This window comes from Sorex fumeus, unplaced genomic scaffold, assembly GCF_029834395.1.
Source record: "Sorex fumeus unplaced genomic scaffold, SorFum_2.1 ptg000044l, whole genome shotgun sequence".
Lineage (NCBI taxonomy): Eukaryota > Metazoa > Chordata > Mammalia > Eulipotyphla > Soricidae > Sorex > Sorex fumeus.
The window spans coordinates 40,967,868-40,991,733 of NW_026606101.1; the positions used below are offsets into that span (position 1 = coordinate 40,967,868).

The 23,866-nt window shown below is 45.6% G+C and overlaps 1 protein-coding gene across 7 annotated transcripts in view; it reads left to right on the top strand.

Moving 5' to 3' along the window:
• KIZ (kizuna centrosomal protein) overlaps positions 1-19,091 on the top strand; it is a 203,066-nt gene extending 183,975 nt beyond the window's left edge. For all 7 annotated transcript variants that reach the window (XM_056121686.1, XM_056121688.1, XM_056121691.1 and 4 more), the window contains 4 exons: positions 6,287-6,391; positions 7,980-8,076; positions 16,594-16,634; positions 18,956-19,091. In XM_056121686.1, the coding sequence (XP_055977661.1) occupies positions 6,287-6,391; positions 7,980-8,076; positions 16,594-16,634; positions 18,956-19,056 (344 nt within the window). In that variant the 3' untranslated portion in view covers positions 19,057-19,091. The remainder of the gene's footprint in view (positions 1-6,286; positions 6,392-7,979; positions 8,077-16,593; positions 16,635-18,955) is intronic.
• Positions 19,092-23,866: the final 4,775 nt, after the last annotated feature.

Genomic DNA, 23,866 nt, shown 5'->3' on the forward strand with positions numbered 1-23,866 from the left:
GAATTTTGTTTTATTGTCATAAAGTTGTTCACAATAAATTATTATATTCAGTATTCCAACAATAATCCCACCACCATTATTTTGAATTTTCCTACCACGCAAGCCTGCCCCAAAAGCAGGTCCTAAATAATTTATTTTGTATTACTTGTTATGAATAATCCACTACAAATGATCCAAAAAAGTTTCCATAGAGGAAAGTTTGAGAAGATTGTTGTATCTCACCCTGGAGCCATTAAGCCCTTATGTAAGAGATCACTAACATGTTGTTATAGGTTGAGCCATATATATATATATATATATATACACACATATATATATACACACACACATATATATATATTATCAATAAGAGGTTGCTTCTACTTTACACCCCTTCCAATGTGACCTGTTACTCTTGGTACACCAGTGGTGTAGAGTATGAGATATTGCACAGTCGTGAGTGAGCATGCTCTGGGAATTCTAAATTTTTAAATAGGGTGATATGGGTAGAGTTAATTTTTTTTCTTTTTTTTTGCTTTTTGGGTCCCACCTGGCAATGCACAGGGGTTACTCCTGGCTCTGCACTCAGGAGTTACTCTTGGCAGTGCTTAGGGGACCATATGGGATGCTGGGAATCGAACCCAGGTCGGCCGCATGCAGGGCAAACACCCTACCTGCTGTGCTATCTCTCCAGCCCCTAGTAGAGTTAAATTTTTAACTGGATGGTGACTTTGGGGTCCTGAGGCATCTCTGCAGCTTGTTGCTCTCTTTCTAGTGTTGTATAAGATTTAATACTGTAAGAAATAATGCTCATTTTGTCTTCTGTCACAGGAGACCCTTCATATGCGGCTATCATGATCCCTGAGACACATGTGATCAAGCTTAGGACCTCACATGTCTTATAATCCTTTATTTTTAATGGGGAGAGATGGGAGGGGAGGTTTTGGGCCTCACCCAGCAGTGCTCAGGGTCTCTTGGTGGCTCTGTGCTCAGGAGTGACCTGTGGCAGGAATTGGGACTGGTTCTGCTGCATGCGAGGCAAGCTCCTTGCTGCCTTTGGTGCCTTCCCATCTCTGCCCTTACAGCTGTTTTCTGATGGAGATTCCTCATAGCCAGGGCATGTAGACTTGCCTCAGGGTTTTTGGCTGCCCACTGTGTTTGGTTTTGTTGTTTGTTTGTTTTTTCCTTTTTGGGTCACACCTGGAGATGCACAGGGGTTACTCCTGGCTTTGCATTCAGGAATTACTCCTGGCATGTGGGGTGCTGGGAATCGAACCTGGGTCGGCTGCATGCAAGAAAAACGCCCTACCCATTGTGCTAGCACTCCAGCCCTGCCATCTGTGTTTGAACTAGAGGCCTTGTGCATAAAACAAGTGCTGGAAGCTATCTTCTGAGCTCCATAAAGATCATTTAAAAAATCATCTTTAATTTTGGCTTTTGTCCCACACCTGATGGTGCTGGGGGCTACCCCCAGCCTTGTGTTCATAAGTGCTCTCCTGCTAGTGCTCAGGGCACCATAGCATGCTGGGAACAAAGCCGTACCTCCTGCATGCAAAGCATTCACTGAGCCTGCTGGGCTCTCTCTGGCCCTGATGTTCATTTTAAATATTTTTTTTAACTTTAATTACTTCTCCATATGGAGAAGATAAATAACCGTTTCTATATGATGATAATTTCATTCCAGTAATAAAAGTTTTGGTTAAGTTTTTCAGTTAAGCCAGGAAGCCCATCTTTGCCTGCCCTGGTGCTGATGGCGAGAATCCTAGTTGTGGCCATGTAGAAGTTGTAGTCCTGAATTCTTCTTTGATGTGATTGCTAACACTCAAATTTTGTAGCTATTAATCCGGTACCTTCTAGGCTTGAGTTAATGGGAAAGGTTGTGACACGTGGACATATTATATGACCTTTATTTCTTGTTTTTCCCAACAAACTCCATGACTTTAACTTAGGGAAGACAGTTAGGAACCTGGAAGCGCAGGCCTTACTCTGATTCCAGTCAGGTCCAGGCCAGTCTTCTGGGGCACTTGTCTTTGCTTCTTGCAAATAAATGTTCTCTTCGTCCCCAAAAGCCAGGAGTTCCTCAGCTGTGGTCCTGAGTCCCAGAACTCAGGTGTCAGAGGTCTTCCTGCTGCTGCTTCTGATCCTTTCTGACCCACCCACCACTCACCCACCCTGCTCTCCTATACTCAGCCAGGGCAAAGTGCTCTGGACCCACCAAGGAGTCAGCCCTGTCTCTGGAATGGAGAGAACAAGCTGTCCAAGGTGTTGTCCTGATCTGCTGTCCCTCAGAATAATGACTGGAATTTAGCCACCTCAGTTAAAACACCCAACTTGTCTTTGACTCTTTAAATATTTTATTCAAAACTTACCTTCCATTGGGTGTATTTCTAGAATTTATGAAAACAATTTGCATCTATGTGGAAAATGTTAATATCCTAGAAAGAATTTAAGAGACTTTTCTCCCTAGGGAGTAGAAAATTCATTATTTCTATCAATTTTTTTAATCCCTAAAGTTATCTCAGTATTATCAAATATTCAGTCAGTGTTCAATATTTTTACAGTTCATTTCTTTTTTTATTTTTAAATTTTATTTTCATAAGGTTGTTCACGTTAATTGATTACATACAATCTTTTTCACCTTTTATTGATTCACCATGAGATACAGTTATAAACTCATATTTGAGTTTCAGCCATGCAATGATTAATCACCCATCCCTTCATCAGTGCACATTTTCCACCACCAAAATCCCCAGTATCTCCCCACCCGCATTCCAGCCCTTCCCCTGCCTGTGTGGCAGACATTTTCCACAGTACTCTCTCTCTCTACTATGATTACATTTAATGTTTTGACACCAGTCCCACCACCACTCAAACCTGCCGAAAAGGCAATGCTAGACAATTTGTTTTGTATTGCTTGTTATGGAGAGCATATAATGTCGCTGCTGACTCTAGGAATTCTAAAATTTTAATAATTAGGGTCTGGAGAGATCTTTACAGTGAGCTGCTCGGTTCCAAGATTTCTGTGTGTGTCTCTGAATCATGACCGTGTAGGAGCTTAATAAGTAGTGGGGGGGGGGGGGGGCATTTGTGGGCCTCACCTCAGAGTCCCATGGGGCCAGGGGAAAGAGAAGGACTGGCTCCTCCCCTGTCCCGTGAGGCCTGGCGTTTGCTGCTTCTGCTCCCATGTACCTGGACTTTTTTGGGGTTCTGGAAGATGGCGGCCACCGGGATTCCTAGGGAGCAGATGGAAGTATGGCACCTACTTCTGTCTGGAGTGGCTGGGTGAAAGTTGCCTGTTGCAGAGTCTGGAGGCATCTCTGCAGCAGGCTGCTCGGTTCCAAAATTTGTGTGTGTGTCTCTCTACATTCAATATTTCAACACCAGTCCCACCACCATTACATCAAATTTTCCCACCACCGTTCATGCCTGCCTGCCACAGCAGATTCTAGATAATTTATTTTCTATTGCTTATTATGAATATCATGAGAGGCTGTGCACTCCTGGAATTCTAAATCTGTAAATGATTGGGCTCCCTCTGGAGACATCTCTGTAGGAAGTAATCTATCTTGAGATTCATTTGTGAGTTTCTGGATCAAGAAACTCTGCTTGAATGCACTTAAATATGGCCTGGAGGCAGTTCGTGGGAGTGACAGTCAGGACCCTGAAGGGGTGGGTAGGTTTGTAGGGGCGAACCCTCTCTGCCGTCATGTGACCTGGCATCTTCAGACCCTGTTCTGTGGACGTGGGTTTTTCTTCTGAAAGTTTGTGGCCAGTAGGGGTTCATCTGGAGTGGGCAGAGCTGGGACCACCCGCTCCCTCTGAGAGTCCTGGTGGAATTGACCTGGCAGAGGGTCCGGAGAGATCTCCAGCGGCAAGCTGCTGCTTGGGGAACTCACTGCTGCGTCTTACAGTTCATTTCTTTGGTATCAGTTGCCAGACTATGCCATTGCAATACATTACATTTGGTTCATTTTTCTTTCTAGTACAACCATACACTTCATTGTCTAATTTAGGAAATTTTTTATTATTAAAAGAAGATTCTATTAACAATTATTCTGGGGCAGCAGGCATAAATCTGAATTGTAATAGACAAATTGGGATGCCTGGAGACTTTTTTTTTAAGTTTTGGTTAAAAAAATACATTAAATTCATTATCAACTTCTTTTTTAAAGATTCTTTTTCTGTTGAATCACTGAGATCCACAGTTACAAAGTTGTTCTTGATTGAGTTTCAGTCATATGATGTTCAAACACCCATCCTTTACCAGTATATGTTTCCCCTCTACCAGTGCCCCCAGTTTCCCTCCCCTTTCCCTACCCTCACCCCTGCCTCTATGGCAGACACTGCTCTTCCACTCCCCCCGACCCCGATTTCCTTTTAGGCACGGTGTTTTGCAATACTGTTAGTGAAAGCGTATCATGCATGTCACTTTACGTTTTTTTCAGCAATGAGTTCTTGTCCAGAGTGTCAAGCATACATTTCCATAGTGGCACATGTATTTATTTGTTTTGTAGTAGGTCTATAGAGCTTTTTCAGCTTGTAGTACTGAGACACTATAACAGCTCTACAATATTATTTCTTCCTTCTTCCCAGCCCTTGATCATCGCCTTTCCAACTTTCTGTTTTCATAATGACTATTTTTGATCCTACCCTATTTGTAGTTTGTAGTTTATTTCTCTAGCACAATGTCCTCAGAGTTCATGCTGTAAGTATGCCAGGATTTCCTTCTTTTTTAAGAGTACATTTTTTTTCCTTCCCTAATGATGCCAGGGGTCAAACCCAGGACCTCATACTTGTGAGGTACATGCTTCACCAATGAGCCACATCCCTGGCCCCAAGGCCAATAATTTCATTGTGTGCATATGCCACCTTTTTCTTTACTGATTAAACTATTGACAAATAATCTTGGCTGCTTTTATTCTTGGCTCTTATGAAAAATGCTGTGATGAAAACAAGTATGCCTTTCTTTTTTTCAAATATATCCAGAATTCTGTTGGACTTCCGTGCTTGAGAAACCATTATTAAACAGTAGTGTAAACCACAGAGTCACAATCAGTAAAACGATTTTTTTGAAATTATATACAGGATTTGGATCATATATTAATCCTATTATTAGTTCGGTATGGTATCATAAGTATAGAGAAAGGTCCCTGTATTTTTTTATAATGGCTGCATCATTTTATATTCTCAGTAGTGAACCAGGATTCTAATTTACCCATATCCTTGCTAATACTTAATCTCTCCTCTCTCCTCTCTCTCTTCTGGGCACCCCATATGGTCTTGTGAACCATTAGGAGTGATTCCTGAATGCAGAGCCAGATTAAGCCCTGAGCACTGCCAGGTGTAATTTCCCCACCCCCTCCACCCCCCCAAAAAAAACACTATTGCATCACCAGGCTCTGGTGCTAAAGACAGCTTGATTGGCTGAGAATGGCAGGTGGGGCCCCTGGACCTGGTGCGCACAGCCGGGAACCACTCCCCTAAAAAAAATTAAAATTAAAGTCTTTTTTTTATTATTTTTTTATTTTATTTTATTTTTTTGGCTATACCCAGTAGTGCTTGGGGCCCATTCCTGGTACTCTGCTCAGGGAGCACTTCTGCCGGGTTCAGGGAACCATATGGAGTGCCTGGAAGGCAAGCGCCCTACCTGCTCTACTGTCTTGGTAGCCCCATCGTCTTCCTTACCATTGTTGTGCTGTTGAAGCCGTATCGGGTGGCATGCAGCAGGAGAGTGTGTGGAGGTAGGGCTGGCACCTTCTCTGCTACCATGTCCTTGGCCCTTAGTGGTCACTTTGACATGCAAACGTGGTTGGTTGGTTGGTTGGTTGGTTGGTTGGTTGGTTGGTCGGTTGGTTGGTTGGTTGCATTTGGTGAAGAGGAGGACATGTCCACACCCAGCTGTGCACACTCCTGGGGGTTCTAGTTGGGGTAAGGGAGGACAGGTACCATATGTAATTCCAGGGATGAAACCATGGTCATCCCTGTTCAAGGGAAGCACTTTAATCCCATACTATTTTTCCTGCCCTGTATGCAGAAATTATAGGTTTTTATAGTTCCTTTTGTCTTCTTTTGTTGTTGATTGTGCCTCTGGTTTTGTAAGTAAGCAGTCATTGCCAAACTCACTGCCCTGAGGCTTTTCTCCTGTGCTTTCTTACATTTTGTTTTTTATTTTTCATTTTATTCTGGTCTCACATTTTAAATCTTTAATCTGACTTGAGTGAATTCTTACGTGGTTTAAGGTAAGGACCCAACTTTAATTTTTTGTGTGGCTAACCAGTTATCTGTGCTTTTTTAAAAAAATCTTTAGAGACAAAAGCCTACCAGTTGCTGAAGCAATCTACTCTTCAGGAGAACAGAAAGAGAATTGAAGATAGACTGCAAGAGGACGGTGCTTCTGCGTCCCAGCTACCAGGTCAGCATGGGCTGAGTTGGCACACAGAGGCAGCATCTAGGGTGCCTGGGTGGTAGCAGGCATTGTGTGCAAGAAAAGGTGGTCATTTTCTGATACTTCTGAAGTTTGCTGTGTAATAAGCTGTCACATCAACTCGTGTCAGCTAAAATAAATCTGTGTTTTTTTCAGTCCTATGTGAACAAGTGTGGAAAAGACTTCTTTGCTCCCTACCCCATAGGTAATCAGACAGATTCTAAGAATGAGTAAGTTTGATATGCATAAGTTTTAGTGCTTTGTATTTGTTACATAATTGTGGTTCTGTTAATATGCTAGTGGTTCATGTGTGTAGCCAAACACCCTTAGACTTCCTTCCTTCCACATTTATAATGCTGCTGTGTGCCTTGCGGCATCTTCCAGCCTGGGCGAGGTCTGATGGTGTTGACTGTCACAGTGTCTAGCCCTCAACCCAGGAACTTCTCCAAATTCCAGAGGAAATCCAGAAAACTGGCTGGGAGGGCAGAGAAATAGCTGTGTCCCCAGGCTATACTCAATGGCCTTGTTACCCGGTGTGAAATGTGGAGCAGGGAATGGCCTGCAATCCTACCCCTGAAGCGGCAGCACGGGCTGTCCCTCTCTGCATCATACCTGCGTAAGACAGCTGCTGACATCTTGTGCCTTTGTTTTTCTGTCTGGAGACCTCTTCCTGGAGCCGTGGACACCCTCTTTGGATTGATCACAGCCACACAGTTATTGCTTTACTGCACAGATGATGTGCTAGACTTAGAAACTCAGCACGGAATCCGTGTCTCCAGTCACTGCCAGTGGAGAGTCATACTTGCCAGCTGGACACAGCTCAGGGGACTGAGCACCGCTCAGCATGTGTCAGCTGAGTTCCACCCATTCCACCCCTGTTACCTCTGATCTCCTGGGCATAACAGGGAGCCACTCTGAGCACTGAGTCAGGAGTAGTCTCTGAGCACCACTTGGTACTCAAACAAACAGGAAAGAATTAGGCTTGTATCAAAATATTTGAGGTTGCTGGATGGCAGAGATCAGGGTGCCCTGCAAACTGCAGAGCATGAAACGGGGCGGGGGGGGGGGGGGGAGGTGGACAGTGGGGACAGACCTGGTCTCTGGTTCCAGCAAAGAAGTGGCTTGTGTCTCTTCCCCAAAACAGTGTGTTCGTCACTATTACCAAAGGCCTACAGTCATTTCTAGACCTGGTTTCCACTCTCCCTTATCTGGTGAGCCACTTCTGCCCATCTACTGTAATAAAGAGAATCAGCCCGTGCTTGGTGCCTGGGAAGAGACCAGGCCTCACAAATGCCTCTCGGTTATTTAAAATAGATCTCTTCTGACAATTCATTCTTTAGTGTGGTGGCTTCTACTTTAGTACACTGGGAGTCTGCCCTCCCCACCTTCCACTTCTTTCTGGTGTTCTGCCTTCATGTTGGGCCTTCCCTCAGCGGCTCCCTTGCCTTCAGCAGCTAGAACTGCTCCTTCCTCTGTGGATGTTGTTTTACACAGTTCCTGGGAGGCAGCTTCCTCTCAGTGAATGTGTGGCTGCACGGCCGCTAATGCGCACTCTTGGTGTTTGTGCTTATCACAGGTTTGAATGTTGGCAGCAGCACAGACAAGACAAAGACAACTAAAAAAAATGCTTCGGAAGCTAGTTTTTCATCTAGCGAAGGAAGTCCTTTGTCAAGGTAAAGTCTGAAAGCCTTTCTGCATTGCGAGGACAAGATGAGAAATGTCACTGCGCACTGAATTCAACTGCAGATGATTTTGTTGTGTGACTTGATGGAAGGTTATGGTCTGGGTTTTTGTTTATCCAAAATAACAGTCAAAACTTTAGTCTGTCTTTGAAAATATTTGCACCAGAGCCAAGTATTGTTTTGCAGCTGTTGTTTCCTTGGTTTAAGACTCAATTGACACCTCAGTGAACCACAAATTAGCGTCTACAGCTGCTCTCAGTAGGGCCGCTTGGAGACTACACAATAAAAGTGTCAGGAAAGGGCAGCGCAGAACGCAGAATGGCAGGCCTCAGAGAGAGAAAGTGGCCTGTCCCTTCTTTCCGAAATGACTGATACACATACACACATACAGAAAGATTGCTAGTGTCTATGTATATGTGTATGTGGGTATATACATATATAAAAGCAATTGCTTTTGATTTCCTTTTTTTCTCTTTAATCAATTTATTTGGGCTAGATTATTTTTATCTTAGGCTTTCTCACTTATTTTCCATAAAGAACACGACTTGTCTTTTTACATTTCTAAAAATGTAGCACTTCTTGTAAGTTTTTCCAGGGAATGTGAAGTGAGTTTTATGCTGGATTGTCATCTATATGAAATATTAATCATGAATTGCCATCAAATCACTTAGAAAAAAATTATAAATGAAAACAAAAGTAATCATCTGGTGAAAGACCATTTGATCGGGACCTTTGAAAGATCAGGATCTTTGAAAACAGCATAATAAGTTATTTCTTTTTTTTAAATAACATTTCTCATTAAAAGATGTACTTTTTAATTGCATTATATTTGGATTCATTGCTTATCCCAGATAAAATTTCAAAACATATAATGTCCTATAAAAAAATCAAGATCTGTTCTAGAAACATAGTATTTTTCAGTAAGAAAAATCACATTATAATTTGTTTTAAAAACACTATATTTCAGAGCTTTGAATATACTATATTAAAATGAGAATTTATAAAATGAAATTTTTAGAAATCTGACAAGTTCCATTTTAGGAAATACTCATTTAATTGTCTGAAATTAATTTCATTAATTTTCTTGTATGTTTTTGAAGAAGTGGGAGATAATGAATATGGGATAGGTGGAATATAACAGTATTATTTTTTGGAGGGTGTGTTTGTATTCGAGCCACACCCAACTGTGCTCAAGGCTTGATTCTACATTCAAGAATTACTCCTGGCAGTGCTCACGATACGGGCAGCAAAACTGGGTCAGCCAAGTGCAGAGCACTCCCTGTACTGTCACTCCAGTCTCCAAATTTTTATAATTAACTATAAATTGAAGTTTTGGGTCTTCTAAGAAGAAATTTTCAAAGACAATAAGTCAAGGGGCCACAACTATAGTTCTTCAAGTAAGTGTTTGCCGTGTGTACATCCAGCCAGGATCTGATTCCCCATACGGTCCCCTCAGACCCGCCAGGTGTGGTCCCCTGAACACAGAGCTAGGAGGAACCCTGATACGACCCCCAAACAACAAAAATACATTATTTCTTACAGGTAGTTTTCAGGGACTAAGGTTAACTGCTGCTCTTAATGATGTTTCCCCTTTAGTTTTTAGACATGCAAGAGTTCTTTCCAATATTTCAGGGACATTTAAAAAAATTGGGGTTGGGGGAGGTGGTGGAGACAGACAGTACAGCATGTGAGAGCTTGCTTTTCGTGTTCTGACCTGGGCCACCCCTGGTACCACATACAGTATTCTAGGTCCTACCAGAAGTGATCCCTGAGCACAGCCAGGAGTAAGTTCTCAGCACAGCTGGGGCATTCACTTCTCTCATGCCCCCAACCCCCCTCCAGTAATTCTTCTGCAGCTTTTCTTTACATTCCATGTTTTTTTCACCTACCGCCTATATATCTATATATAAATACATTTTCTCAGCGTGATAATGTCATTTCATCTCTGTTTCACTAAACTGAAAATTAAAAAGTTTTCCCCTTTGAGGTGAGTCTTTTGTTAATACTGATGTTTCTGCATGAAATTAATGACCAAAAAAATTCACAAGTAATCTCATCATCACCCTTTAAAAAGGAAAAAATATATAAACAGGTCTTAAGGAGCCCTTGGTTCCAGACACTTGATAATAATCTAGTGATGCAAAGGTCTGGGCTTTGAGCGTGTAAGGTTCTGCTGGCTGGCACGGTTTGGTTCTTGTGTGGGCTTGGTGTTGTGAATACACCACCCTGGGTTTGAAGAGCTCTGCTTTTGCCGTTTGTGCCTGGATTCACTGAAATTTCTTAGAAGCTTACATTTAAGGATCCCACTTACTGCAGTCACTCCTCGTGCTTTATTGCTTTTACAAGTGGTCTCAAAACCCAGTACTTGAGAGTAAACATAACAGTGCAGTGCTGCTGTAGCACTTTTAAAAATTCTTCTTTACTCTAGTTTGTCAGTGAGCTGATGAGCAACCTCAAAAAAAAGAAGGGGGGAAAAAAAGACCCGCTGGACCTTAAAAAAAAAAAATGGCTTCCTCTGATGTCCTAGAGACAATAATTGTGATGTGCTAGTTAAGCCCAAACTACAGCTGAGGGATTTTACTTTAAAGCAGTGGCTTGGGCACAAAAATGCATTTATAGCTCTTTGTCTGCACCTCATTATGTGTGGGTCTGATTCATTAAGTAATTGGTTTGCAGTTGTTTACATGAGTATTAAGGCCTTCTTTTCAGCCGCCTTTGAGAGATACATTGTGCAAATGTTGCCTGTGATGAATGCAGAATGAGGGCCAGAGGGTCCGTCCTATTGGCTAAACAGTGCACTCTGTTGAAAAGCCCGAGAAAGGGATTGGGTGCTGCTTTGCATAGCAATGACTTTCTTAATAAGCGTTACAGATTAATACACATAAGCTATAAAAGATGCAAAGAGATACTCTTAGCACATTTATACATGCTCATTTCATTGTGATGGTGGTGGGGTTCGGGCGCTTTCATATTCCGTTTCTCAGAGCAGCGCTTCAGTGCATGAGCCGTAATAGAATCTGATGTTTATTGTATTATAAATCACGGGCAAGTAGGCAGATCGGCAACAGTTTATTATTAAAGATTCTTTCAGTGTAAATCTTTTTCTACCATTGTATTTGCTTCAGCAAAATCATTTTGTGGTTGAGTGGGGATGAAAGGCATAATGCACGAAGGAGTGAGTCCTAATGGGGCGCCGTTCTCCGAGTAAAGACCACTTGTTCCCTTTTGTTCAGGGTGCATGCCAGAGCTTCCTCTCCTTTGCAAACGTCTCTTGCTTTACCTTCCTTCCCCAGGAAGCCGGTTTGTTTTTTTATTATTTTTTTTCATGCTCCCGGATCTATTGATTCAACGAGAGTATATTTTAAAACTTTAGTTTACTGGTTGGACCGAACAAAATAACATTTTTCCAAAAAAAATAAAAATAAAAGAATTGCGGGGATTGGGGGGTAAGGTAGCAGAAGTCAGCCAGCCCGCCTTGCCCCTAGCAGCGCCTTCGTGGGTGGCCTTCCCGCCGCCTGCAGCGCGGGGAGCAGCCGGCAGGGGGCGCCGGCCATGGGCGCACGGGGGGCGGCGGCTCCTGCCCGGGACCCTTTTCTCCCAGAATGGAAGATCACGACAGGGAACTCCGGCTTGGATCGGGGGAAGCGCTCCCTGCGGAGCCTGGGGAGGCCTGCACAGAAGCGCCCGGCCGGCCTGCACCCCAACTTGCCTGGAGCCTGGCCTAGTAAGCTCCAGAATGCCCGCGTGTCCCCCGTAGGACCGGCGCGGCGGGCGCGGGGGCGGACAGGGTGTGGTGCGGACCCCGACCGGCCGCCAGGGGGCGCCCGGGCCTTGCCAGATGGGAACCTGAGCTCGGTCCACCTTCAGTGGTTCAGTTCCTGCTACCCAAGCACTATCGGCCAAGGCCCTTCGAGCACCTTCCAGGTCTGGCCCCAAAGAAAACCAAAATCAGTCAGTACACAGAAGTTTGTTGGCACACTCGCAGGATTATTCGTTTTCGTACAGTCAGAAGTGGGTTTTTTGTTTATTGTTTTTTGGTTCTGTCCTTAATATTTCGGAAATGTCTATTTTTGAGAAAATTACAAATGCAGAATCTGTTTAAGACATTTTACTACTATTTAGCTAGAAATCACTGAAAAATCACATAAGTCAAAGTCTAAAGACCAGTGCCTTCTCCTAAATTAGTTATTCCGGGCTTACGAAAACACTTTGATCCCAGCTCACACTTCCCACAGCGAGCCCTTCCTCATTGTCCCCAACATTGTGAATGTCAGAGCCTGACTCAACCTGTCGGTCCACAGAGTCACAGTGATTTGGGTGGTTTGTTTGGATTTTTAAAAAATTTATATATATGAAAATAAATATTGTACATAAAATTTCTTGACTAGAACAAACATCACATCTTCTCACAGTGGGCCGGGAATCACCCAGTACCCCAACCTCCACTTCAATGATTCCTGCTAGCCCTCATGGAGCCTTGTTCTCGTGCCGGGTTCTGTGTACCCTGGCTCCTGTTCAGCCTTTTTGGAAATTCTTTTTGTTTGTTGTACCCGGCAGTGCTCATGCCTTACTCCTAGTTCTGTGATCAGAAATTACTCCTGGCAATGCTTACGGGGTGCCAGGGATCGAACTCAGGTCAGCCGCATGCAAAGCCAGTGCCCTACACATGGCATCACTCCAGCCCCATTTTTTTGAAATTCTTTTGCCTCACTCTTTTGCCTGACTGATATGCTTGCCAGATTTTCAAGGCCAACTCTTTTTTTTTAATTAATTTATTTTTTATTAGTGAGCCATCATGAGGTACAGTTTGTAGACTTACAATTTTTGTGCTTGGGTTTCAATTATACAGTAATCAAATACCTATCCCTCCACCAGTGCCCATTTCCCACCACCACGGATCCCAGTATCCCTCCCACCCCCATCCCCCCCATCCCCCCCTGCCTCTGTGGCAGGGCATTCCCTTTTGTTCTCTCTCTCTTATTGGGTGTTGTGATTTGCAAAAGAGGCAATTCTTAATCTTCTCTTAGTTTCCTGCACAGAAGAACTGGCCCTACAGACTGCCTTTTTAGTGGACCTGGGATCTTCCTCTCATCTCATCTGTGGTGCAGGGACAGAAGCCAGATGATGTAGTCAGGTGCTATTCCCAACAGGGCCTCCTCAGTAGATGTGTGTGTATGTGGGGGCGGTGGGGGCGGAGTTCTCCAGCACAGTGTTCATAACCACCAGCACTCTGACAACATGCACAGAGATACTCACTCAAGCATTCTTACTTAGGAAAAGCCATTTTTCAGTGCCCTGACCTCTGTGACATCACACACTGAAACAGCAGTGCCTTCTGCATCTGAGCCGTCCTCAGCATGAGTGGGCAGGACAGAGAGGAGCATGTGCCCGTACATACTCATGTCAGGAGCCTTGTCCATTCTTCCCCCTCTCTGGACACTGGACACATTGGTCCACAAGGTAGATGTGAACATTTTGCATTTTGTCTAATCTCTTCCCCCTACCAGCAAGACTTTTTTTTGGTGGGGGGGCCACATCCCACTGTGTTCAGGGCTTAAATTTGTCTCTGGGCTCAGGGAGCAATCACAGTTAGATCAGACTGTAGGCACATTTGATGAGTATAGTATCTGTATCCTGTGGCTTAAAACTTATGACTCTTCCCTATTGCTCTGTTAAGAAGTGATTTTTTCTCTCTCTCTCTCACACTAGTAGCCAAACTAGTTGCCTTTGGATAGCACTTTAAGCAAACTTTTCCTGCAATCTCCATGGGCCTTGTCTTGACTTTATTCTTTAAAGGAGATCCAGAGAAATAAAGAATTGCAAGTAATGAAGGTCAAACTTGAATAGTATCATGTTGACTTGCAGAGATGGTTTCCCAAAAGCAACCTGAAGGTATGAGAAAGAAGTAGTGTTAACCCAACAGCACCTTCCAACTTTCTTTCTGGTAATGACATGAATCTAGTTCAGAAATATGTTTCTTGTAGGAAAATATATTTCTACAAGAAAGAGAAGAGGCTTAAAAATCATAATTCTTAAATTGCATTATAAGTGGAAAAATGCAAACCAAAGGATATATTAAGTGCAGATTCATTGTCTTTGTTTTGTTTGGGCTTTTTGTATGTGTGGATGGGGTTGTTGGACCACACCCAGTGGTACTCAGACCTTACTCCTGGCACTATACCTAGGGATCACTCCTGACTGGCTCAGGAGACATCTGGGGAGCTGGGGCTTGAACTTGGTCAGCCATGTGCAAGGCAAGCGCCCTACCCCCTGTGCTATTGCTCTGGCCTAGATGGAGTGTCTTAAGCAGGGCCTCTGCTTAGTGAAGTTCACCTCTTCCCTGTTCACCAACACCATGAAAAGTGAAGCCCAGTTACTCATGGGCAGAAATAGACATGGTTGCTGCCCTCGGCAAACTTCGAGTCTGGTTTTGGCAAACTTAGAGTCTAGTCTCGGCAAACTTAGAGTCTAGTCTACTGGTCAGTGCGAAGGTGGTGTGGAGGCCATGGCAGGGAGGCCTAGGAAAGCGGGCTGACCCTCAGGGGGCCGTTCAGGATCAGGTCTTCTCCCATAAGCTAAGAGAAGACTTAGGGAAGGCTTTTTAAGTGAGCAAAAGGAGATGGTGATCAGATTTGGGATCTGAAAAGTGGCCAATGAATTCTCAGAGACAACATGAGTGTAGCACCCGTCAGAGGCTATTACAGAAATCCAGAGAGGGATGTTCGTCTCGTTGGCTAGGTTGGAGCAGCACGTGAGCACCCTGAGAATCCCTGGGAGGTGACCTGGTGCAGCACCTGGTCTGAGTGGCAGGGGACAAAGGAGTAGACAGATCTGGGAAGGGATTGCGGGTCAAAGATACCATTATCTGAGACAGGAGGAGAAGCCAGCTTTGGTGGAAGAGAGTGTACCACAGTGGGAGTTTGGTCATGGGTAGCCATGTTGAACACAGAGGCACTTTGAAGGCACCAAGTAGAGATAGCCGGTGAGGACTGGGCATGTTCCTGTTCTCGCCTGCCTCTATGCTCTTGCCGTATAAGGGCTCCCCTCGGCCACGTTCTGCCACGCGATCTCCCTGTCAGACCTGTGAAACGTTTTTCAGATTTAAAAACAGAATCTAGGGCCAAAACACTAGTAGGGTGTTTGCGTTGCATGCAGCCAACCCAGGTTCGATCCCCAGCACCCCATATCATCCCCTGAGCACTGATAGGAGTAATTCCTGAATACAGATCCAGGAGTAACCCCTGAGCATTGCCAAATGTGGTCCCAAGAACAAAATGAAAAAAGTATAACATAGGGGCTAGAGGAGTGGTCCATGGTCAAGAGACTTGTTTTGCATGTGGGCAATCCTGGTTTGATCCCCAACATCTCAAATGGTCACCTCAGCACCACCAGAAGTGACTCTTGAGCACAGAGCCAGGAGAAGTAGCCCCTGAGTACCACTGGGGGATGGCGGGTCCCCCCAAAACACCAGAATCTCAGAGACATTTTTTCCTAATGCACTGCCCTGGGAAAGGGAAGGTGGGCTACATGATGAACAGAAGCCACAGGTGTCTGGGTCTGTGCACTTGCTCTCAAGTACGTGCACGGCCTGTGCCAGATGTATCCCTGAGGCACACACTGTCCATGCCCACCTTCCTGGCTGGCTCTTTGGATGGGTGTGAAGCCATCTGTTGCTTATGGGGAAATAGCCGTGAGCCTCTAGTAGCCATGGAAGATTTGAAAAAAAAAAAAAAGCTTGAAAAGGACCATCAACAGATAGTCTAGAAAGTGATGCATTAGTGGAAAGAAACGTAAATTGTAGCATTTATGACTAAAGACAGTATTTCTTCTTAGTAGGGTGGTTTAGAGGCCATACTTGGCAGTGCGCCAAGGCTAGCCCTCACTCAGGGCTTGGGGGTCACTTCTGGCATGCTTGCCGGGGCCATGTGGGGCCAGGATCAAACCTGGGGCCTCTGGCATGCAAAACCTGAGCAACATTCCCTTGACCTTTCTCCAGATGTGCTGATAGTTATAACCGGGCTTTGTTTTGAACTCCTTGTTTGAAGTGATTTGACTGTGGTCTGTTGACTTCCTTGCCTTCTTTTTACATTCTAACTTTGGGGGTACACCCAGCAGTGCCCGGTGCTGTGGTCTTGGGGGACCGTATATGGTGAAATGTGGGTCAGCTAGGTTCAGGGCAAGCACCTGCCTGCTGTGCTGTTGCTCCCAGCCCACGTCCTGATGTCTCTGATCTGTTTTAGGTATTTCACTTACCGCTTGCTTGCCTGCTGCCAGCCAGGCGGGCAGGGCCGAGTGGGACTGGGCTGTCTTGCCACAGTGGGGACCCTTCCCCAAAGCGGGAGAGGCCAGAGCAGGCCTGACATTTTCTCTTCACATTCAGGGAACCAGTGTAAATTATCCGGCCTTCTGTGAATAATCTGAAAAATCTTCCCTAAATATGCTTACTGTAAGTTACTAATTTACTAGATTACTATTTAGAAGGACTTTACACAGTTTCCTTGTTTACAGGCATGAAAACAAGAAACTGCCTACCAATTTCAAGTCTAAAGGTAAGAGAGACTGGTAATGACATTTTCATTTTGCATTTTAATTACTTGCATATTTCTTTTTGGTTTGGGGACTGAAGATGGTGCTCAGGGAACTCTGTGCAGGGGTGGGGGCGGGGGGGTTGGAAGGCAGCGAGCTACATGCACATGGCTAAGGCCTCCCTGCTATGTCCTCTCCCCACTCCTGTTCATTTTGTGATTTAACCGAAAGAATTTAACTGAAAGACTGTAGTGGCATGTTTCTATCTTGGCTACCCCGGGAGGCTGTGAGGCTCAGCTGTACTTATGGCTGCCCTTCCATGTCCTGGGCTCTGGCCTCTGAGAGCACCAAAGGGGGTGTGGCCCCCTTCTTCAGGCCACACGCCCCAGCCCCCAGTGGCCAGCACAGAGTTGAATGTGCAGGTAGGAGTTTGCAGGGTTGAAGGCCCACGTCCACCGGCAGCGCTGCTGTCTGCTCCTGAAATTCCTGCTCGCCATGTCCCCTGACACGGTAGGGGTTGGCATGGGATTCAAACTGACTTTCTCACATCCAACCTTTGTCTTGCTCCTGATCATCTCCCACATGACTTCCAGCATCTAAAAACTTCATTATCTAACCTTACATGTCGGATGTTTCTGTAGAGTAGAGCTGGTAAGACAAGCTCCCTTGCATGTGGCCAACCCAGGTTCAGTCCCCAACACCACACTTTGTGCCCCCAAGCCCTGCCAGGAGTGACCCCTGAGCACAGAGCCAGGAGTAAGCCCTGATCATAGCTAGGCAGGGACCAAAAACAAAATAATAATAATAAAATTAATTTCAAAGGCTGATAATAAAAAGGTAAAGAAATCGCTACTGTCACTACCCTCCCTTTTCCCGGACTAATCCCAAACAGCTTATTCCAGACCCCCCACACCTAGGCCTCTGCGCCTGTGCCGAGGCTGCTCCTCTGCACGGCCCTTTCCTTCCCTCTGCCCGGCAGGTCTGGAGACCCTCCAGTGCCTGCACACAGGGAGGGTCTCACTCTCCTTCATGCTCCCGTGTGGCTCAGCCCTTCTGAGCTGAGGCCCCTTCCCTCCTGCCGCCTTCCACCTCATTCTCAGTGGGTTGCAGTCGAGGGTATGGGTTTGAGCCAGCCTGAGGGAGTCCTGGCTGACCCCCCACTGATCCGCAGGTGCTGGCTGGTTAAATCACCTCTCTCAGTCTCAAACCAGTTGCATGCCAACTCTGGTTTGATTCCCAGTACTGTATTTGGTGGCTTAAGCAAACTCCAGGGGCCACTGCTGACTACAGTTCCAGGGGCAGTCCCTGAGCATGGCCATATATGGCCCAACTTCTCCAGGTAAGGGAGATCCCTCCCCCGGCCACCCAAATACTTGGCTTTACTAGGTTAGTGCAAGAATTGAATGGAACCATGCCAAAGTCATCCCAGAGCCGGCAGACTGCACCATGTAGCGATGGACAATCATGAAGATGGTCAGTCTCCTAGGCGTGCTGGAGACCCTCAGCGTACACCCCCCCCCCCCCCCCACGGACACAGGCTAGCTCAGTGGCAGCCTGTCACATGAGACGAGGATGTCCTGCCTGAGAGTAGCCGTCAGCGACCTAGATGGGAGTTCAGACTAACATAGGGGCTGGAGCAATAGCACAGCGCCTTGCACGCGGCCGACCCGGATTCGATTCCCAGCATCCCATAGGGTCCCCCCAGCACCACCAGGAGTGATTCCTGAGTGCGAAGCCAGGAGTAACCCCTGCGCATTGCCGGATGAGACCCAAAAAGAAAAAAAGAAAAAAGACTAACATAGACCGGACATAGAGTCACAGGGTAAAGGCCTCCTTCCTCCGCCTTACGGGGCCGGTGAGAAAAGCTGCGCTGTCTGCTGCTGCCCCCTCGTTAGACCGCCTCTGCTGGCTTCCTCTCCTGCCTGTGCCACCCTCCCACCCCCAACCTCCCCCCCGTCCCCAGTGGCCTTCACTCGTGCCAGCCTCACTCGTCCCCTCTGCTCTCTGTCAGGAGCAGCGCAGACAGGCCGAGGAAGCCTCCCTCCAACCCCCTCACCACTGCCTTCGTCCTGCCCCACATCCCGTCCTGTAGCGGGGTAGCGGGGTCAGAGAGAGCAGAGCCACAAGGGAACCTCCAAGCAGGACTGTCCCAGCAGCGCCGGGCACACGCGGGATCCAGGTCCGCGCAGAAGCGCCTGCACTGCAAGGGCCGTTCAGCACCCACCACCTGCTGTCTCTGGCAGACTGTTCAACAGGCTGGTGCTCCAGCCAACTGGTTCCACTGATTGTACTGAACTAATCAGAATAAAATGATGCTAACTAATCATCTGGTTTTCTCTTCCAGCCTTCTGGGGCGAGTCTGATGACAGTAACTCAGAGATTGAAGCAGCTTTACGTCCGAGGAACCATAACACATCTGATGATTTTGATGATTTTTATGACTAATCAGATGTAACATCATTGGAATTAAAAGTCTTTAAACAAACTTATAGCCTCTGTGCATATGTGATATCCAAAACAAACGTGTCTTTTTAACTTTTCTTATTTTTTTTAATGGGGAAATCTGAACCACATTATTATTCAACTGAGATTTCCAACGGGAGGACAGGGCTACAGTGCTAAATATGAACTAGCATGATAATTTTAAGTGTTATTAAATGCAAAATGATTAATGTAGTGCCCATCAAAATTCAAGTTTCTTTCTCGTTGAAGTTCACAAGCTGATTCTAAAATTTATATGTAAATTCAGAGGATTCAGGACAGCCAAAACAGTCTTGAAAAATAAAAGCAAATTAGAGTGCTCACAATAACTGCAATAATTAAGAAAATTGTATTGACACAGAAAGGAGCAAAAAACAGCAATATGGACTGGAGATGAAGGAGACTCCACAGGGCATGGGTGCAGCGACACTGGTGGGCTGAGTGTGCTGGGGGAGGAGGGGCAGGGAAGGTGAAAATTGTAGAAGAGAGTGGAAGACATGGTGTTTCTCACTCACAGACAATGTTTCTACAAAGAAAATCAGGAGACTAAAAGCAAGTTGTTCCAACAAGTGAGAGTCCAGCAAAGTTGGTGAATGTAAGAACAATTTCTTCAGGCAAACCCATTTGGTTATTTATTTATTTGAATTCAGCTACCATTTTCAGCAAAAAAAAAAAAAGGTAAAAAGTATTTTAAATTATGAAATTATTAAAACAACGAAATATTATGTATTTTTGTCACTATCATTACAGTTGGGGGCCTTACCCACTGGTATCAGGAGCCTGGGGCCACAGCCTGCCATGGCCATGGAGCTCTCCAGTGCCAGGGAATGAAATCGGGGCTTCGCAGGTGAGAGGCATGTTCTCTAACACCCGCTTTCCCCTAGGATTACAAAATTTCAGTCAGGAAGGAGTGCAGGGTGGAGGTGGGAGAAGCATTTGTCTTGCATGCAGCCGACCCCGTTAGATCCCCAGCATTGCATAGGACCCCACAAGCACTCCTGAGCACTGCAAGGTATGGCCCGAACCACTCCTCCACTCAGAAAAGAATTTTAAACACGAGAACTACCCATTTCTAGTTGGGAAGACTTTATTTTTGTTTTATTTGGGGGGGTTGGGCAATGCCTGGCAGTGCTCAGGGGTTACTCCTGGCAGTTCTAAAGTCCTATAGATCCCAGAGTTTCTAGAGCGAGTGGCCACATATCAGCGTCGTGATACTTCCAAATTTCAGAATACTGACATCCTAGTAGGAGGACACCAAATTCAATGGGAAAGTAACGTTGAAGTCAACGAGGCCCAATTAACAAAAATAATAACACAGAAGGCTCAACTAACAACAAGCAGCTTAACAAACCTTCATACAGGACTTAATGACCCCATTCTGACATAGAACAATTCACAACTTTTCTTTTACTGTAGTATTTTTTTGATAATTACCTTAGCCATTTAGTTATAATAAGCAATATAAAATAAATTATTTTGCGCCTGCTAAGGGGGCAGGTGTGTGGAGAGGGGCGGGGGAAATGGGTACATGGGAAGGTCACTGCTGGTAGATGTGATGTTGGAACATGGAATGCTCATTACAACTGTATTATGAACAACTTGATAAACCACAGTGTTTTTAAAAGGTGTTTTTAAATACTTCACTGCACTGTAGCACTGACCTCCCATTGTTCATCGATTTGCCTGAGGGGGCCCAGTATCGTCTCCATTGTGAGACTTGTTGTTACTGTGTTTGGCATATCAAATACGTCACGGGTAGCTTCCCAGGCTTTGCCGTGCGGGCGAGATAGTACATTTAAAATGAAATAAATTAAAAATAAAACTCAGGGATGACTGGTTAAAGAAACTTTGGTACATCTACAAAATGGAGTACTATATAGCAGTTAGAAAAAATGAAGTCATGAAATTTACATACAAGTGGTACGACATGAAAAATATCATGCTAAGTGAAATGAGTCAGAAAGAGAGGGACAGACATAGAAAGATGGCATTCATCTGGGTAATATAAAGTAACAAAATAAGAGACTAACACCCGAGAACAGCTGTGATAAATACCAGGTTGTTCACTCCATGGCTTAGAGGCCAACCGCACACTCCAGGGGTAAAGTCAGCTCAGATAGAAAAGGGAGCACCAAATAAAGGCTGCTGGGAAGATCTGCCCAGGATGGGAGATGCCTGCTGAAAGTAATCTATGGACCGAACATGATTGCCACCCAATGTCTCTTCTGCAGACCACAGCACCCAAAAGGAGAGATAGAACAAAAGGGAGTGTCCTGACACAGAGGCAGGGTGGGATAGGGGATGAGGGGGTGGGAGGGATACTGGGATTGGTGGGGGTGGAGAATGGGCACCGGTGGTGGGATGGGTACTCGATCATTGCATAACTGAAACCCAAACACAACAACTTGTAAGTCTACAACTGTACCTCATGGTGTTTCACTAATAAAAAAATAAATAAATAAAAATAAAACTCGGGCCGGAGCGATAGCATAGCAGGTAGGGCGTTTGCCGTGCACGCAGCAGACCTGGGTTCGATCCCCGGCATCCCATATGGTCCCCCAAGCACCGCCAGGAGTAATTCCTGAGTGCAGAGCCAGGAATGATCCCTGAGCATCGCTGGGTGTGACCCAAAAAGCAAAAATAAATAAAACTCAGAAATCTATCTCATTTTTATTTCAAAAATTAAATCCATTCATTTCTTGTTAAATTTCTAATGTGGCTATTAGAAAATTTAAAATTAAAATATGACTACATTTGTAGTTATGGCTTTATTTGGGGGTTTATTTTGTGGGGGACCAGCACCACACCTGGTTCTGCTCAGGGATTGGGACTAGAAACCTGGAAAGGGCATCAGCCACACCTTTAATCAAGTGGCAGAGCCCATGTCAGCTCACCTGGGAAGTTAGGGCTCAGTGCCAATGCTGGCATCAACCCCTCCTGATGAGGAATAAGGAAAACCAATCCAAAGTGGTTCTTTTGGCCCTCACTGTGGCTTTGGGGGGAAGATGGGATACCTCAGTCCTGACAGTAGCTGGCTCAGCTGTGAGAGAGTTAGTACTGCCTGTGGTCTTGCCTCCCATCAAGAGTCTGACAGGAGCATTGTGGATAACTTCCAGGTAAGCAAACCTTGCCTGGGCAGCAGAGCTGCTGTGTCATGGCCTTCCAAGGGATCAGGAGCTCTTCGATGGAAGGGATGGGAAAGCAGTGGGAACATCTTCCAGACTGACCAGAGGGCCTACCATGGCCTCTAGAGGTCAGCACAGGGGCCTGCCTGAAGGGGCAGCTTATGGATCAGCTACACAGTGGGTGACTATCATTCCTGCATGACAGCTGAGAGGCCAGAGAGTACAGCAGGTAAGGCGCTGGCCTTCCACAGGGCCAACCTGGGTCAGACCCCCAGCATCCCACATGGTCCCCAAGCACCACAAGGAATAATTCCTGAGTCCAGAGCCAGGAATAAGCCCTGAGCATCACTGGGTGTGGCCCCAAAAACAAATCAGAATGACAACTAAAGATGTCCAGAGGATCCCAGAACTGGTATGTGTGTGTAAGATAAATGTGAAGAGCTGAAGGAAGACATGCTGGAGACACTAGCTCCAAGTCAACACAATGGGCTGCTGTGGGACTCCAGGTTGGAAGGGTGAGCTGTCTCTAGTCAGGGACTGAGGGCAAAGCTGGGCTCCCTGGCATCTGGAGAAAGAGTAAGTTCATGGAGCTTCACTGTGACACTGTCGGCCAGTACTCAGGTCCCAGGGACTCAGGGAAGACTGATGCGCAGACCCACAGGGCCTCCCCACTTTAGTCCCCAATGATCTCCAGTCCTGCACACTATGTCAGGCTGCCCCGCAGAGGACACTGACTGTTCCCTGCTCCACATAGGACAGCCTGGCCAGGACAAAGGGCAGCTAGGAAAATACTCAGGATTTTACCAGAATTCAGTGTATCCTGAAAGCAGTTTTAGATATGGAGTTGTGCCAGGAGCGGGGGAGAGCGGAGGGGGGAAACCAAACAACTCTAAATCCTCACAGCTTTTTATCCAATTCTCGAGCTTTCATCCACTTTCATATTCCTGTCACTGGCAGGGCTGTCACGGGCAGAGTGCTTTGGTGACGATCAGATTTTGATTTATCAAACTGGAAAAAACACATTAAAGAAGATTGCAATAATTCCAGCCCCAAATCCAAGCAGATAAGGATTAGATTACTCAAGAACTTAGCCTGGGTGACATAAACTGCACTTATGCCACGGAAAGATGCGTTAGCATTCAGCAGCCAAGATTTCAAGTCTAACTGCTTTGGGTAGCGGTGTTATATATTTATTTCACAGTCATCTGGGAATCTCTGGCTCCTTCACATGCTCCATTTAACGCTTCTTGAACGACAAGGTTTTGTCAGGTGCCCCCTATGCTGATATTTTTCCATTTCCTCAGGATGGTTAGGCCATTGACACCAAGACTAATATTTGATGACAGATGGCTCTGTGCGCTTCTGGTAAGGCCATATCTCACTTTTGGAATGCAAGTGATAACCGAGTTCCTCTAGAGCCTTATTTATTATATTATTATTTTGCACAAACTCATTAGATGTAAAACATTCTGCCAGTCAACTTGATTCTGTGCTTGCCCAGCTGTCATGCTGGCAGCTCAGAGATGGCGACAGATGATGCTGATGGATGAGCTCACTGCCACCTCCTGCCTCCCAAATTTTAAGCGGGATGATGCTCAACCACTGGAACATGCCCGGGAATGAGCTGGAATGCCACTCGTCAGCATCCC